This window comes from Bombina bombina, chromosome 4, assembly GCF_027579735.1.
Source record: "Bombina bombina isolate aBomBom1 chromosome 4, aBomBom1.pri, whole genome shotgun sequence".
In the NCBI taxonomy this organism is placed as follows: Eukaryota; Metazoa; Chordata; class Amphibia; order Anura; family Bombinatoridae; genus Bombina; species Bombina bombina.
Window position 1 is genome coordinate 1,167,623,163 of NC_069502.1, and position 13,501 is coordinate 1,167,636,663.

The 13,501-nt window shown below is 34.4% G+C and overlaps 1 protein-coding gene across 1 annotated transcript in view; it reads left to right on the forward strand.

The window, feature by feature from the left end:
- Positions 1–13,501, forward strand: part of GALNT14 (polypeptide N-acetylgalactosaminyltransferase 14) — a 1,042,958-nt gene that overhangs the window by 424,243 nt on the left and 605,214 nt on the right. Inside the window, exon 3 of the mRNA XM_053712800.1 lies at positions 10,280–10,378. Within this exon, the coding sequence (XP_053568775.1) occupies positions 10,280–10,378 (99 nt within the window). The remainder of the gene's footprint in view (positions 1–10,279; positions 10,379–13,501) is intronic.

The following is a 13,501-nucleotide window of genomic DNA, read 5'->3' on the forward strand; positions in this document are numbered from 1 at the left end:
ACGCAGTCCCATGTTAGCCTATGGGAGTAAAAATTGCGAGCGACGGGTGAAATATACGGCCGTAACTTGTATGCTACGCCCTATAGGTAATACCAAAATCGCGCAAAATCTGGCGTCACCGGCTTTTGCGGGCAACGCTCTATATGTAATGGAGGTCATAAACGTTTATTTTAAAAAGAGTGTAAAAATCACTTGCCCCCCCCACCCCCTCAAAAAAAAAAAAAAAAAGGTTAAACCAACTATAAGGTTTAAAAACCCATTTCACATATATCACTAACTACTAGAGAGAAAATGAGCTATCACTCTGTATAACTATTTTAACTCCAATTAGTGACTGAAACAATTAATATAATTTTCACATACTTTTTTTTAAGAACATTGCTTTATAAGTGTTTGAAATAAAATCCCATTATCATTTCTGAATTTCCTGCATGCAGTGAAAGTAATAAAATATTTAAAAGAGTTTCCTTTTGTCGAAAGATTCATTTCAATGCTTCATAAAAATGCTTTGATGTTATGGAAAGCAAATTTAAGAGATAAGACAACAAAGGTTTCAAAGAGTTTAAAAAAAAATCTAGCCTGCTACATCTTGGGATTGACATTTATCCTGTGAAACTGGGGAAATTGTTTTACATTTGTTCATTTGTTATTAAACTTTGCATTTCTATTCCTTACATAAAAGCCTTAAGCTAGTGTTCTGCTGATAAAGCAGCGGTGAGGAAGTGTGAAAATGCGTTGCTTCTCCTACCCCAGAGCAACAGACAGCTCTGCCACTGGCTGCTATTGAGTCTGCCAATCTTAAAACAAGGAAGCTAATCTGGGAACATAACAAGTGCACAGGGTTTTATTCTTGTTATTTCCCCCCTTCGCTTTGTCTTTCTTTCAGATAGCACTTAGACCTGTGATTTTTCTTTTTCATAGCTAAAAAATGAAATTGAACTATACAATGAAGTTTTCCAACAGAGAGGTCTAGATAAGAGTCAAAATGCGTAGTGTAGCTACAGGCTCGCTATGTTGCGATAAGGCTTTTGCTACAATGTATGGCTTGTGTGCAATCAAAAATCCAATAGAGAAAAATGTATCAACATTCCTATACTGACACAACTGCATAGACAAGCTGTTACTTTGTGCAGCCGGTTGCTCAGGACCAGTTTTTCGCATCTGCCTTTACTTGGTGTAAACACTTAAGGCCAGATTCATGAAATCGATATTAGCACTCCACTTTGTAATACCAATGCACGCTAATGTGCGCTGGTATTACAAGTTCACAGCAATGCAAACGCGACCGCGCATCGCTGGGAAGCATTGTCCCAAGAGCTCGCTTCCATTGGCTCCTGTGGGATCCTCGTTCTGATGCCGTCACTGAGGGCATACATCTTCAGCACCAACGAAAGGGGGTAAGTCACACAGCGAGGGCAACAATCAAATATATATGTATATGCCGATATACAGCTATATTTATGTATTAATATGTGTATAAGAAGAGTTGTGTAAGCACTTTCACTTAGGACTTGTAGCTGGTTTTCATGTAATTTAGCTTGCAAATATTTGCCCAGCTCACCAGTCTATAGTTACTAATTGTTAGTGTAAACGTCCTTATAAACTCGTTTCTCACACCACATGCAACCTAAACAAGGCAAGTCTCTTATCCCAGCTCCGTTTTGGTGCATCCGATCTTTGGGTGCCGATGCTGTGTGGTCAGTCAAATGCCCCCTGCACAGTCCTTCTCAAATTAAAGCCCACTTGCAGGCTACACAAGCCTTCCGATCTGCTCATCTTAGAGTATGGCTGAGGGCCGAAACGCATCAGCTGTTTGCCTTTTTCCTATTGGATTCCTGTTCTGCTAAGTACTCAGTAATTAAATTTTAGGTTTTATAAGGCTGGTGCTCCTTGTTTTGCTTTTTTATCCCTTTGTGTATATACACATATTAACACATAAATATATATATATATATACACACATACTAACACATAAATATATATGTATATAAGCATATACGTATATATTTACACACATTTCTCATTGACCACAATGTAAAGGCACTTTTCAGTGCCGTTTTTTTCTAACACTCTCCACTCCCACCAACTTTAACCCCAAAATACTGCCATCTATAATTTTTAATAAACTACACTAGACAGTATTTTGCGGGCTTTTGGGGCAGATTTATAAAGTTAACCAGAGATCCGCAAGCTTGTGGTAGCAATAACCAGCCACTTGTAATAGCTGGTTAATTATTGCACACCTGCAAACGGGCAAATTTGCCCATTTGCAGGATTGCAATACTTTAGCACTCCATTTGTAATCTAGCCCCTAAAGGGATATGAAACCCATTTTTTTTTCATGATTCAGATAGAGCATGCAATTTTAAGCAACTTGCTAATGTACTCCTATTATCAAACAGCAAGCGCTACCCAGGATACTGAACCAAAAATGGTCCGGCTCCTAAGCTTTACATTCCTGATTTTTAAATAAAGATACCAAGAGAATGAAAAATAAAATTGATATTAGAGATAAATTAAGTTGCTAAAAATTGCTGCTGTATCTGAATCATTAAAGAAAAAAAAATTGGGTTTCATATCCCTTTAACTCCAACTTCCAAGCAGCATAAAACTAAAAATGAATCATCCTATTTACTAAATTATGTTCTTACCAGAACCCAACCCAACAGCTATATAAATCTTATTATTTTTCCCAACCACAGTGTTGCCCAAATGAGCAACTTCTAGATCTGGTATAACAAAATCATTGCAAACACATTAAGGTAAACTAATTTTGCAGTGCACTGTCCATTTATGTAATCTGAAAATGGCGTTAATGGGTTTTGTCTATGCACACATTCATTATTCTTTGTACAAAATCTTGAAATTTTAAAAAAACTAAGATGTCTTTTGCAGTATGATTGTGCTCCTCTTGCAACCTACGGCAATATTTGGAGAGTACAGTGTGATCTTTCTTTCATATTATTTCCATTAAGTTCATTGATTGTGAAATATAACAACATATCTTTTATTTCATATAGGTGGCAAGAGTCCATGAGCTAGTGACGTATGGGATATACATTCCTACCAGGAGGGGGCAAAGTTTCCCAAACCTCAAATGCCTATAAATACACCTCCCACCTCACTCATACCTCAGTTTTACAAACTTTGCCTCCTTAGGAGGTGGTGAAGCATGACATGCTTGATTGGATGCTAAGTATTTTGTTAGTCTGATGGAATGTTGATAATCACATTTTATGCAGCTATAATAGAAGTATCCATTAGGCCTTATTTAGGTACCTTTTGGATTCTTGTATATACAATTAAAATTCTTATCTGCTTTTTAGAGTGATAGGTGTATTAGAAATCCACTACAGCTTTGCATGTCGCGCATGTGATGATGCTATTTATGTGATAGGGTGTCGTGTCATAATTTTGTGCCATTTTTTTGGTGCCAAAAAGTGCCCGCCAAAAAATTCCCGCCAAAATTGCTGTTATAAGCTACATCCCCAGCTCATTCAGTGTTCTCAGAAAACATTTAGAGAGCTTTCATGCAGCATTTTATGAATCAGTTTTCTTTTTTTTTATAATTATTCGCTCTGTTTCCCATTCTCTCAAGCCTGTTATAAATATTATATATAGGAGCATGGATATAAATTTGCAGAATTAATTTATTTTTTTCAATTTTAGTTTTTTTTTGCAATTATGTCTCAAACTGAACCTGCCTCTGGTGTTACCATAGGATTTGAGCTGCCTCAACAAGTATTTACCAAAGCTAAGTATGTTTGTTGTAATAAAGCTGATCTAAATTATTCAGCTCAATTATGTTGCTCTTATTTTGACAAATTGTTAAATATATCTATGAGTACAAATACTCCCACTGTTATTCCATTTCAGTCTAATTTACATATCATTACTGCAGAAATGTAAGATTTTATTGCTGCAGATATAGAGAAGGCAATGCCTGCTATTTTGCCTTCACATAAATGTAAAAAGGTTTTTGCAACATTTTCCTAAACTTAGTGAATTAAGTTCTGACCTTCAGCATACTGATGTATCCTCTACTGATGGGGTCTCTTCTGATTCAGAGGATGCCACGTCAGAGACTGATATAGACACATCTTTTTTTTTTAAGTTAGAATATATTTGTTCTCTCTTAAATGAAGTTCTGTTTACTTTGGCTATTGAGGAGTCTAAATCTCCTGATGATAAAGCTAGTTATTGTCTAAATTCTGTATTTAAGACTACAGTTATTACTCCTGAAGTATTTCCTGTTCCTGACGCTATCTCTAATGTGATTGCTAATGAATAGTCTAAGTCTGATACCTCTTTTAACCCTTTTTTCTAGGTTTAAGAAATTGTATTCTTTACCTGTAGACAAGGATCCTTTAGATAGGAAGCTTGAATCTTATCCAAGAAGGGCATATTTACATACTGGCTATATTCTTAGACCTGTTATATCTATGGCTGATGTTGCTGCTGCTTCTACTTTTTGGTTGGACAGTTTAGCACAGTAGTTGTCTTCTGATTCAGAATTATCTAACATTATTGTTTTACTTCAACATGCAAATAATTTTATTTGTGATGCTATATTTGATGTTAGGAAGATCAATGTAAAATCCATGTCTTTAGCCATTCTAACTAGAAGAGCTTTATGGCTTAAATCTTGGAATGTTGACATGGTGTATTAAACTAGATTATTATCTCTCTCTTTTCAAGGTAAAAATCTTTTTGGTTCACAATTGGATTCTATTATCTCCACTGTAACTGGGGGTAAGGGAGTTTTTCTGCCCCAAGACAAGAAATCTAAGGGTAAATTTAAAGCTCCCAATTGTTTTTGTTCCTTTTGTCGGAATAGAGAACAGAAAACCACTCCTTCCCCTAAGGCCTCTGGCTCTAATTGGAGACCGTCTCTGAATTGGAATAAATCCAAGCCTTATAAGAAACCAAATCCTGCCCCTAGACCTACATGGAGGTGCGGCCCTCAAGCCAGTTCTTCTGGTAGGGGGCAAACTAAAGCTATTTCAAAGAGTTTGGACAGACTCTGTCCAAAATCAGTGCATTCAGAATATAATTTCTCAGGGGTGTCAAATAGGATTCAGAATAAGGTCTCCTTTGGGAAGATTATTTCTTACCCATGTAACAAAAAACCCAGTAAAAGCTTAAGTCTTTCTGAAATGTATTTCAGATCTAGAACTTTCAGGGGTAATTATCCCGGTTCCACAGCAGGAACAAGGATTGGGGTTTTTATTCAAATTTATTCTTTGTACCAAAGAAGAAAAATTCTTTCAGACCAATTTTGGATCTGAAAACCTTAAATCGTTTTATAAGAGTCCCAATTTTCAAGATGGTGACTATAAGGACTATTCTGCCATTTGTTCAGCAAGGTCACTTCATGTCCACAATACACTTACAGGACGCTTACCTTCACAATTTCGATTCATCCAGATCACTATCATTTTCTGAAATTCTCTTTTCTAAACAAGCACTACAAATTTGTTGCTCTTCCGTTTGGCCTTGCAACAGCACCAAGAATATTCTTAATAGTTTTAGGTGCCCTTCTATCTGTAATCAGAGAGCAAGGTATTGTGGTGTTTCCTTATTTGGACGATATATTGGTACTAACTCAATATTTTCGTTTAGAGAATCTCACACAAAACAATTTCTGTTGTTTCTTCAAAGACATGTTAGGAGGATCAAGTTACCAAAGAGTTTCTTGATTTCTCAGACAAAGGTCACCTTTTTAGGTTTCCAGATAGATTCAGTGTCCATGATTGGTTTCAGATTGTCTAAACCTGCAGTATTTTATCATTCCCTTCAGTGGCTATGTGCATGGAAATTTTAGGTCTCATGATTGCAGCATCGGACGTGATCATTTTTGTTTGTTTTCATATGAGACCACTACAGCTTTGCATGTTGCACCAATGGTGCAGGGATTATACTCGGATATCACAACTGATATACTTAAATCCCAACACTCAACTCTCTCTGACTTGGTGGTTAAACCATCACCTTATTGATCAAGGGGCCTCCTTTGTTCGTCCTACCTGGTCTGTGATCCCAACAGATGCAAGTCTCACAGGTTGCGGAGCTGACTGGGGGTCTTTGACAGGACAAGAAGTTTGGAATCCTTGAGAGGCGAGATTACCAATCAATATTAGAACTCCCAGCTATTTACAGAGCTCTTCTGGCTTGGCCTCTATTAAAGGGAGAACCATATATTCGGTTTCAAACAGACAATGTCACAACAGTTGCATATTTCAATCATCAGTGGGGGACTCACAGTCCCCTAGCAACAAAAGAAATGTCTCTAATACTTTCTTGGGCTGAATCTAACTCTTGTCTAATCACTGCGATTCATATACCAGGTGATGACAGTTTGGAAGCTTATTATATCAGCCATCAGATTCTACATCCAGGGAGTGGTCTCTCCATCCAGGTGGTCTCTCCATCCAGATGTGTTCTATCAGATTGTGCAGATGTGGGGTCCTTTAGACATAGATCTGATGGCCTCTTGTCTAAACAAGAAATTTCCCAGATACCTTTCCAGGTCCAGGGATCCTCAGGCTGTATGGGTGAATGCTCTAGCAGATGCTCCATGGTTTTACCAACCTGTTTACATTTTTTACCTCTAGGAGTGATCTCAAAGATCATAATGGAACAATCTTATGTTTCTGATAGCACCAGCATGGCCTCACAGGTTTTGGTATGTTGACCTTGTACAAATGTCCAGTTGCCAACCTTGATCACTTCCTCTAAGACCAGACCTTCATTTTCAAGGCCCGTTATTCCATCTGGATCTCAAATCTCTAACTTTGAAGGCATGGTAATTGAATGCTTAGTCCTTAGCTATAGAGGTTTCTCTGACTCTGTGCTTAACACTATAATACAGGCTCGTAAGTCTGTTTTAAGGAAAATATATCACAAGGTTTGGTAAACCTATATTTCATGGTGTCCCACTCATGATTATTCTTGGCATTCTATTAGAATTCCTAGGATTCTACAGTTTCTTCAGGGTGGTTTGGATAAAGGTTTGTCTGCCAATACTTTGAAAGGACAAATCTCCTTTATTGAATCCAGTATAAAAACAGGTACAAGTATTGCAGAAAAATCCTAGCAGACCAGCTCCATGAATACTAGTAGACAAAAAAGGTCCGGAGAAGCAGCAGCTTAAAAGCACAAAAGTTTATTGTAATTCCTCTTAAAAACGTGAACAAGACATGACAGACAGGTGTGCCCCTTAGCTTTAAACAAAGCTTACGCGTTTCAGCTGGTGTGCCGTACTCATAGCTCTGTGAATAACCTATGTGTTTCATGCCTAATAAACAGCACTTCTTTAGGGTTGACCAGCTCTATCCCTTTAAAATTAAAAAACGGAATAATAATATTTTATAAAGCATGAAGATCCATTAATATTTTTATAAACGTGATAGTGATCTACAATAATATCTTGAGAAATCCTTCATTTTAGTAATAATATATAATTAACAATTATGTAAATGTATATACAAGTGTAATAGTTTTTTAATAAAATATTGTATTACTGTTACTATAACTTCATCCTTTTTCTTCATATCTTGGCTATGATGAAAAATAATCCGATTCTATTCCAAATCAAATTGTTGTGTAATTTTTTTTTTATCAAGATAAGTAAACAAAGAATTTCATAAAGATGAAAGTGTTCACAAATTGGGTGTTATTACAAAAGTAGAATATAGTGATATTTTATAATTACTAATTAAATAGTCACACATTTATTTAACCATAAATAACTACACATATCCCTTTCATTTGCATACAGATTGCACTTAGTTTGTTTTTAATTATATTAATGAGCATAAAAACCCCATGCATCAGGAGACTGTTTGTAGCAGGGTCTTAAATATTGTTTTTTAAATGCAATGTGATTTAGAAGCAGAGTTTTGTTGCACATTCTTTTTATATAGTGCTTGTGAACATTGCCAGAACCATATGGTGGGACTGTGGGTTTGTGAAATACAGTTTATCATATGCTAAGACAAAAAATTATTCTAAACAAATCATTTTGTCATGAAATAAAACAAATATATATATACAGGTAACCCTCAGTTTACGTCGGGGTTAGGTTCCAGAAGGAATGGTTGTAAATCGAAACCGTTGTAAATTGAAACCCAGTTTATAATGTAAGTTAAAGGGAAGTAAGGGAGATTCCAGGCCCCTCTCAAAATTGTCATAAGTAACACCTAATACATTATTTTTAAAGCTTTGAAATGAAGACTTTAAATGCTAAACAGCATTATAAACCTAATAAAATAATCACACAACACAGAATATATAATTAAACTAAGTTAAATGAACAAAAACATTTGCTAAACAGCATTATAAACCTAATAAAATAATCACACAAGACAGACTTCACTTGCATTTTTCTGCAAACAGTTCTTTCTATGAATTGCAATCTGGAATGATTTATAGACAGGAAGATCTTGTTCCTTTGAGATATGCTCGATAGCTCAGGTCTGGTTATACTGATTAATTTCAGCTTGTTTGGCTTTGCTGCAACACAAGCGGACAGCTCAACCTACTTGCTATTTTAATAAATGCACTGCTTCTCAATGCTTTTCAATAGCAGTCACATGACTGGTAAAAAAGGTTGTTATTCTGAAACGGTGTAAATTGAACCGTTGTAAAACGAGGGCCACCTGTATATATATACTGTATATATATATACGCATACATATTTTTTTCAGTTTATGTAAGATTAGTTCATTGGGTAGTTTGGTTCAACATTATTTTGACAACATTAGCGTAGATTACAAGTGGTGCTAACTTTGTTGCTCACATGCAAACTTTTTCTAGTGAAGTTAATCATTGTGCAGGATTGTTAAATAGTGCACCACTTGAAATCTAGCCAATTATTGTTTTGTTGACATAAGATTGTTAAATCCTTATTTCCTGTGGGAAACATTTTCAGAAAAGCAGAGTAGTAGCTGGACAGCAGTTTAAACTTAGATATAGTTAAAGAAATATCAAGCGCTTATACTACATGCCAGCAACAAAAAATAAATCTGCCACTGGGATTAATCGATTGACAAGGACATTGCTGCATCACTATTAAATCATGTAAAATTGTCAATATGCATTTTCTGACTGCAGAAAAAACATTCCCATCTTTAATGAAATGATTTTTACAATCATTCATTCTTTACATTATTCATTAAGTCTTATGACTATTGCTGTTCTCCTAAAAAAAATTGTGAAACTGTTTAAGCTACTGTTTTTTGTTGGATAGACAAAATTCAATGCAGCAGATCAAGAGATCAAAACAAAATGCTTATCCAGTTTGTGTTAATTGTTGCCATATGTAAAATATTATTGCTGATACCCAATGCCTCCACCACAATTAAAGGGACAATAAAGTAAAAATTAAACTTTTATGATTCAGAGAAAGCATACAATTTTAAACAACTTTACAATTTAATTTATTATCTAATTTGCTTAATTCTCTTGGTATCCTTTAATGAAATGCATACCTAGCAGCAATGCACTAATGGAAGCTAGCTGCTGATTGGCTACACATGTATGCTTCTTGTCCTTTGCTTACACAATGTGTTCAGCTAGCTCCCAGAATTGCATTTCTGCTCCTTCAACAAATGATACAAAGATAATTGAGCAAATCTGAGAATAGAAGTACAGTTGAAAGTTGTTTAAAATCATATGCTGCCCCTGAATCATGAAAAAAAATCTGGGTTCCATGTCCCTATAACCTCAACAATATTATAGCAAACAGCCCCCACTTCACTTAATCATAATTGCACCATCTCCCCAAGACAACCTGGTATTAATATATATATATATATATATATATATATATATATATATATATATATATATATATATATATATATATATATATCTACATATAGTTCAATGCACAGGACCATTTGCCTATTAAATATTTGATTACTTACACAGTGGATGTTGCAAAGCTTTGTCCCACTAAAATGTACTTATCTGCTCTAGCAGACTATACGTGGTTTTATCCTAGGAATTAATGACACCATAGAAAAACTCACAACTTGTTTCTGTATAATATAAGGAAATAGCTAAATGAACTAAAGTAAAGAAGTAAAATATATTTGTCATACAATTCTATTTTTATATTTTTTAATTTCTTTTGATATTGGATTTTGTATTTATGTTAAGCCTAGATTTTTCTCCACTACCTTTTCAGGAAATGATTTTAAACATCACACCTTTACAGTATCTGTATTATTCACTTATAAAATGTGTTAAATTATTTTCTCTCTTTTTATTTCAGATGCACTGAATTGCGTTACCCGTCAGATCTTCCACCTACAAGTATTATTATTACATTTCATAATGAGGCAAGATCCACTCTTCTGAGGACCATTCGGAGGTGAGAGATATTGTACAGAATTAAGTGGCATGAATGTACAATATGTCAGTTAATGACAGTGTTCTGTAACTCAGTATCACTTTCACACATGTGCTAGGTGACATTTCATGTCTCACTCAAATCTAATTAAAAGAAAAAAGTCACTAAAAAATGAATCCATTTTGCTGAAATTGGATGACAGGTTGCTTCAAAGTTCAGACCATGGAACAAATATAGTCTGAAATATCTTCCATTCTGTGAAACTTTGTAACATTTAATTTATGATGATTTTTGACGAAAGAATATGATTGTCCACTAATGACCAATAGTAATAAAGTAAAATCAATAGCCTAGACTTTAATTAAAAATGTATTTGGAACCTTAGGGTAGAAAATATTCTAGCCTCCCACTGTGGCTGTAACTATTTGACTTAATTGAGAAGTAGTTTAGTTGATTGTTTTGTTAAAGGGACATTAAACACTTTGAGATGGTAATATAAAATGATAAATTGTATACATACATATATATATATATATATATATATATATATATATATATATATATTTATATTTAAAAATAAGTCTGCAATATACTTTCATTATTTATTTTGTCCCATGTTCTTTTAATTCCATTCTAAAATTGTGAGCTTTTCAGTTCCTGTTAGAAATGGAAGTGCAGAAAACTGTTATATTCCTCACAGCCATTGGCTGTACACTCTAGTGACTTATTTATAACTGTCCCTATTTGGCCACAGCAGAGAAGGTAACCTAAGTTACAACATGGCAGCTCCCACTTTTATATAGACACTAAAATTTGACAATAATTTTATCAATATTTAAACAACTAATGAAACTTTAAAAAATAAATTTACATTATTCTCAGACTAAAGTTCTCTTTGACGGATCAGTCTATCTAGCATTTATTTATTTATTGTTTAATGTCCCTTTATGTTTAAAGTTTATCAAATAGCCAGGATAATTTTGGTTGGTCCAGTGTGGCATTTTCAAAGATGTGGACAAATGTTTTTGGTCAGCATGGAGTTCCTGTGTGTTGAGGTCCACATTTTAGATATAAGTACACTATGCTATTTGAATGATGTAACTAAAGTTGAATAATTGGTACTACTTTTCAAAGCCAAGGAGTAAAAATGATTAACATTTTACAACTACTTGCTCACTCTCATTGTAACAAAGGAAATATTTGGTGAGAATACTAACATAACACTGTATCTGTTGTTCAACAAGACTGGCAACCAATTTACACATCAGGCCATTAAGCAATTTCCCATGTGCTTTATTTCACTGCATTATTTGTCAATACCAGATCCATCCAAACTTGTTTAAAGGGACATAAACCCCAAATGTTTTAATTCATGATTCAGACAGAACATACAATTTTAAATCACTTTCCAGTTATATTTAAATTTATCAAATTTTATTTGTTTTCTTGTTATCCTTTGTTTAAAAGCAGTGATGCAAGTTTAGGAGCGTGCACGTGTCTGCACAACTTTATGGCAGCAGTTTTGCAACAATGTTATACATTAGCAGCAACACTAGATGGCAGCACTATTTACTGTCATGTGGTACTTCAGACATGTGCACGCTATCTACCTAGATATCTCTTCAACAAAGCATAACATGAGAACAAAGCAAATTTGATAATAGAAGTAAATTGGAAACTATTTTTTAATTGTATTCTCTATCTGAATCATTAAAGAAAAAAAAAATGTTTTTCCTGTCCCTTTTATTTGAGATGGACCTATTTTTATTTCCTTTGAAGGTGGCAACAGCACCTTAGGCTGTCTGAGCAAGTCCTGTGTTTAAAGTGACGGTGCATGGTGCATACTTAGATACACGTTTGAAATAACTGTAGTTTTTATTAGAAGCATGTATACTTGTACATTACAGAAATTCTTCTATTTAATGACATGCAACCATTTAGATCCTAATTTTGGCTGGAATGCCCCTTTAATTCTTGATTGACAATTCTATTTATTATTATTTTCCCTCTTTTGGAAATTGTAGCCTAGAGGTTAATTACTTAATTAACTTGTATTATAATTGGTTATGATTAACCACAACTAATCTTAGGCAATAATCTGTAATATTTTTTTTCCATTATTTGATAACATTAGATAATTTTAGGTTCTGATGAAATTGTTCTTCTTATACCTGTACTTTATATTATATGACTATCACTGAATGACAAATTTTACACAAACGTTGTCAGCTATGCAGATAAATTGGAGACAAAAACGTTTTTGATTGTCATTAAGCTAACAATCATTTTACATAATCACATTTGATTTTGGCTCTGAGCTTTTATACTTATATGTTGTCCATATCAAATGATTGCTATGCTCATCAAATATTTTAGGTACTTCATCTAGAAGAGTAGTAACTTGACCCGAAATCACTGTTTGGAGTAATATAAACAATTATCTAGGCCTTAGTTGAACTGATGTTGTTACCACCACCCACCCAGCCAAGGCCTTGGTTAATTTTCTTTTTGGTAAGGCTCAGACAAGATATCCAATTACCTTAGTGAACTAATGAATATCCTCATCTCAAACCACATAAGAGAAGAAGCAAAACATTTATACTAGAAGATGCTTAATCCTATAATACAAAATTAAATTATATGGAACAAATTTACCACCTCCTCTCTGTCTAAATTGTGTGGGCTAACAATTCAGTACCCTACTCACAGTACCACTTGACATAATTACACCTAACACTCAATGAGTGAACTATTAAAAAGTTCTTCTTGACTGCTAAGTGTCAATGATGAAAGTGATACCCTTATGCTTTTTACCTTCATTATATGTTCATTCTCTGTCTTGACAACCAGCCTTTCACATGAAAACTGAGAAAGCACCCTCAAAAGAAACTAATTATCTACTGACTGCTAAAAGAGACCCTTCTGCCTCTCTTGACATTGAATATCATCCCTTCCTCTTTGAGAGCTCTCCATATTTTCAACCATACTTTCTAAAATTCCTCTAATTTACTGCTACTGATTTTAGGAGTACCCCTATGGTGCAGTCTTCCTCTTTTAAATAATTGTCATCTGTACCTCTTTAATCACTCAAATAAATTCCTTTTGGCCTTAAAGCCCCCTCTGTTTTGATGTTACCCAAACACT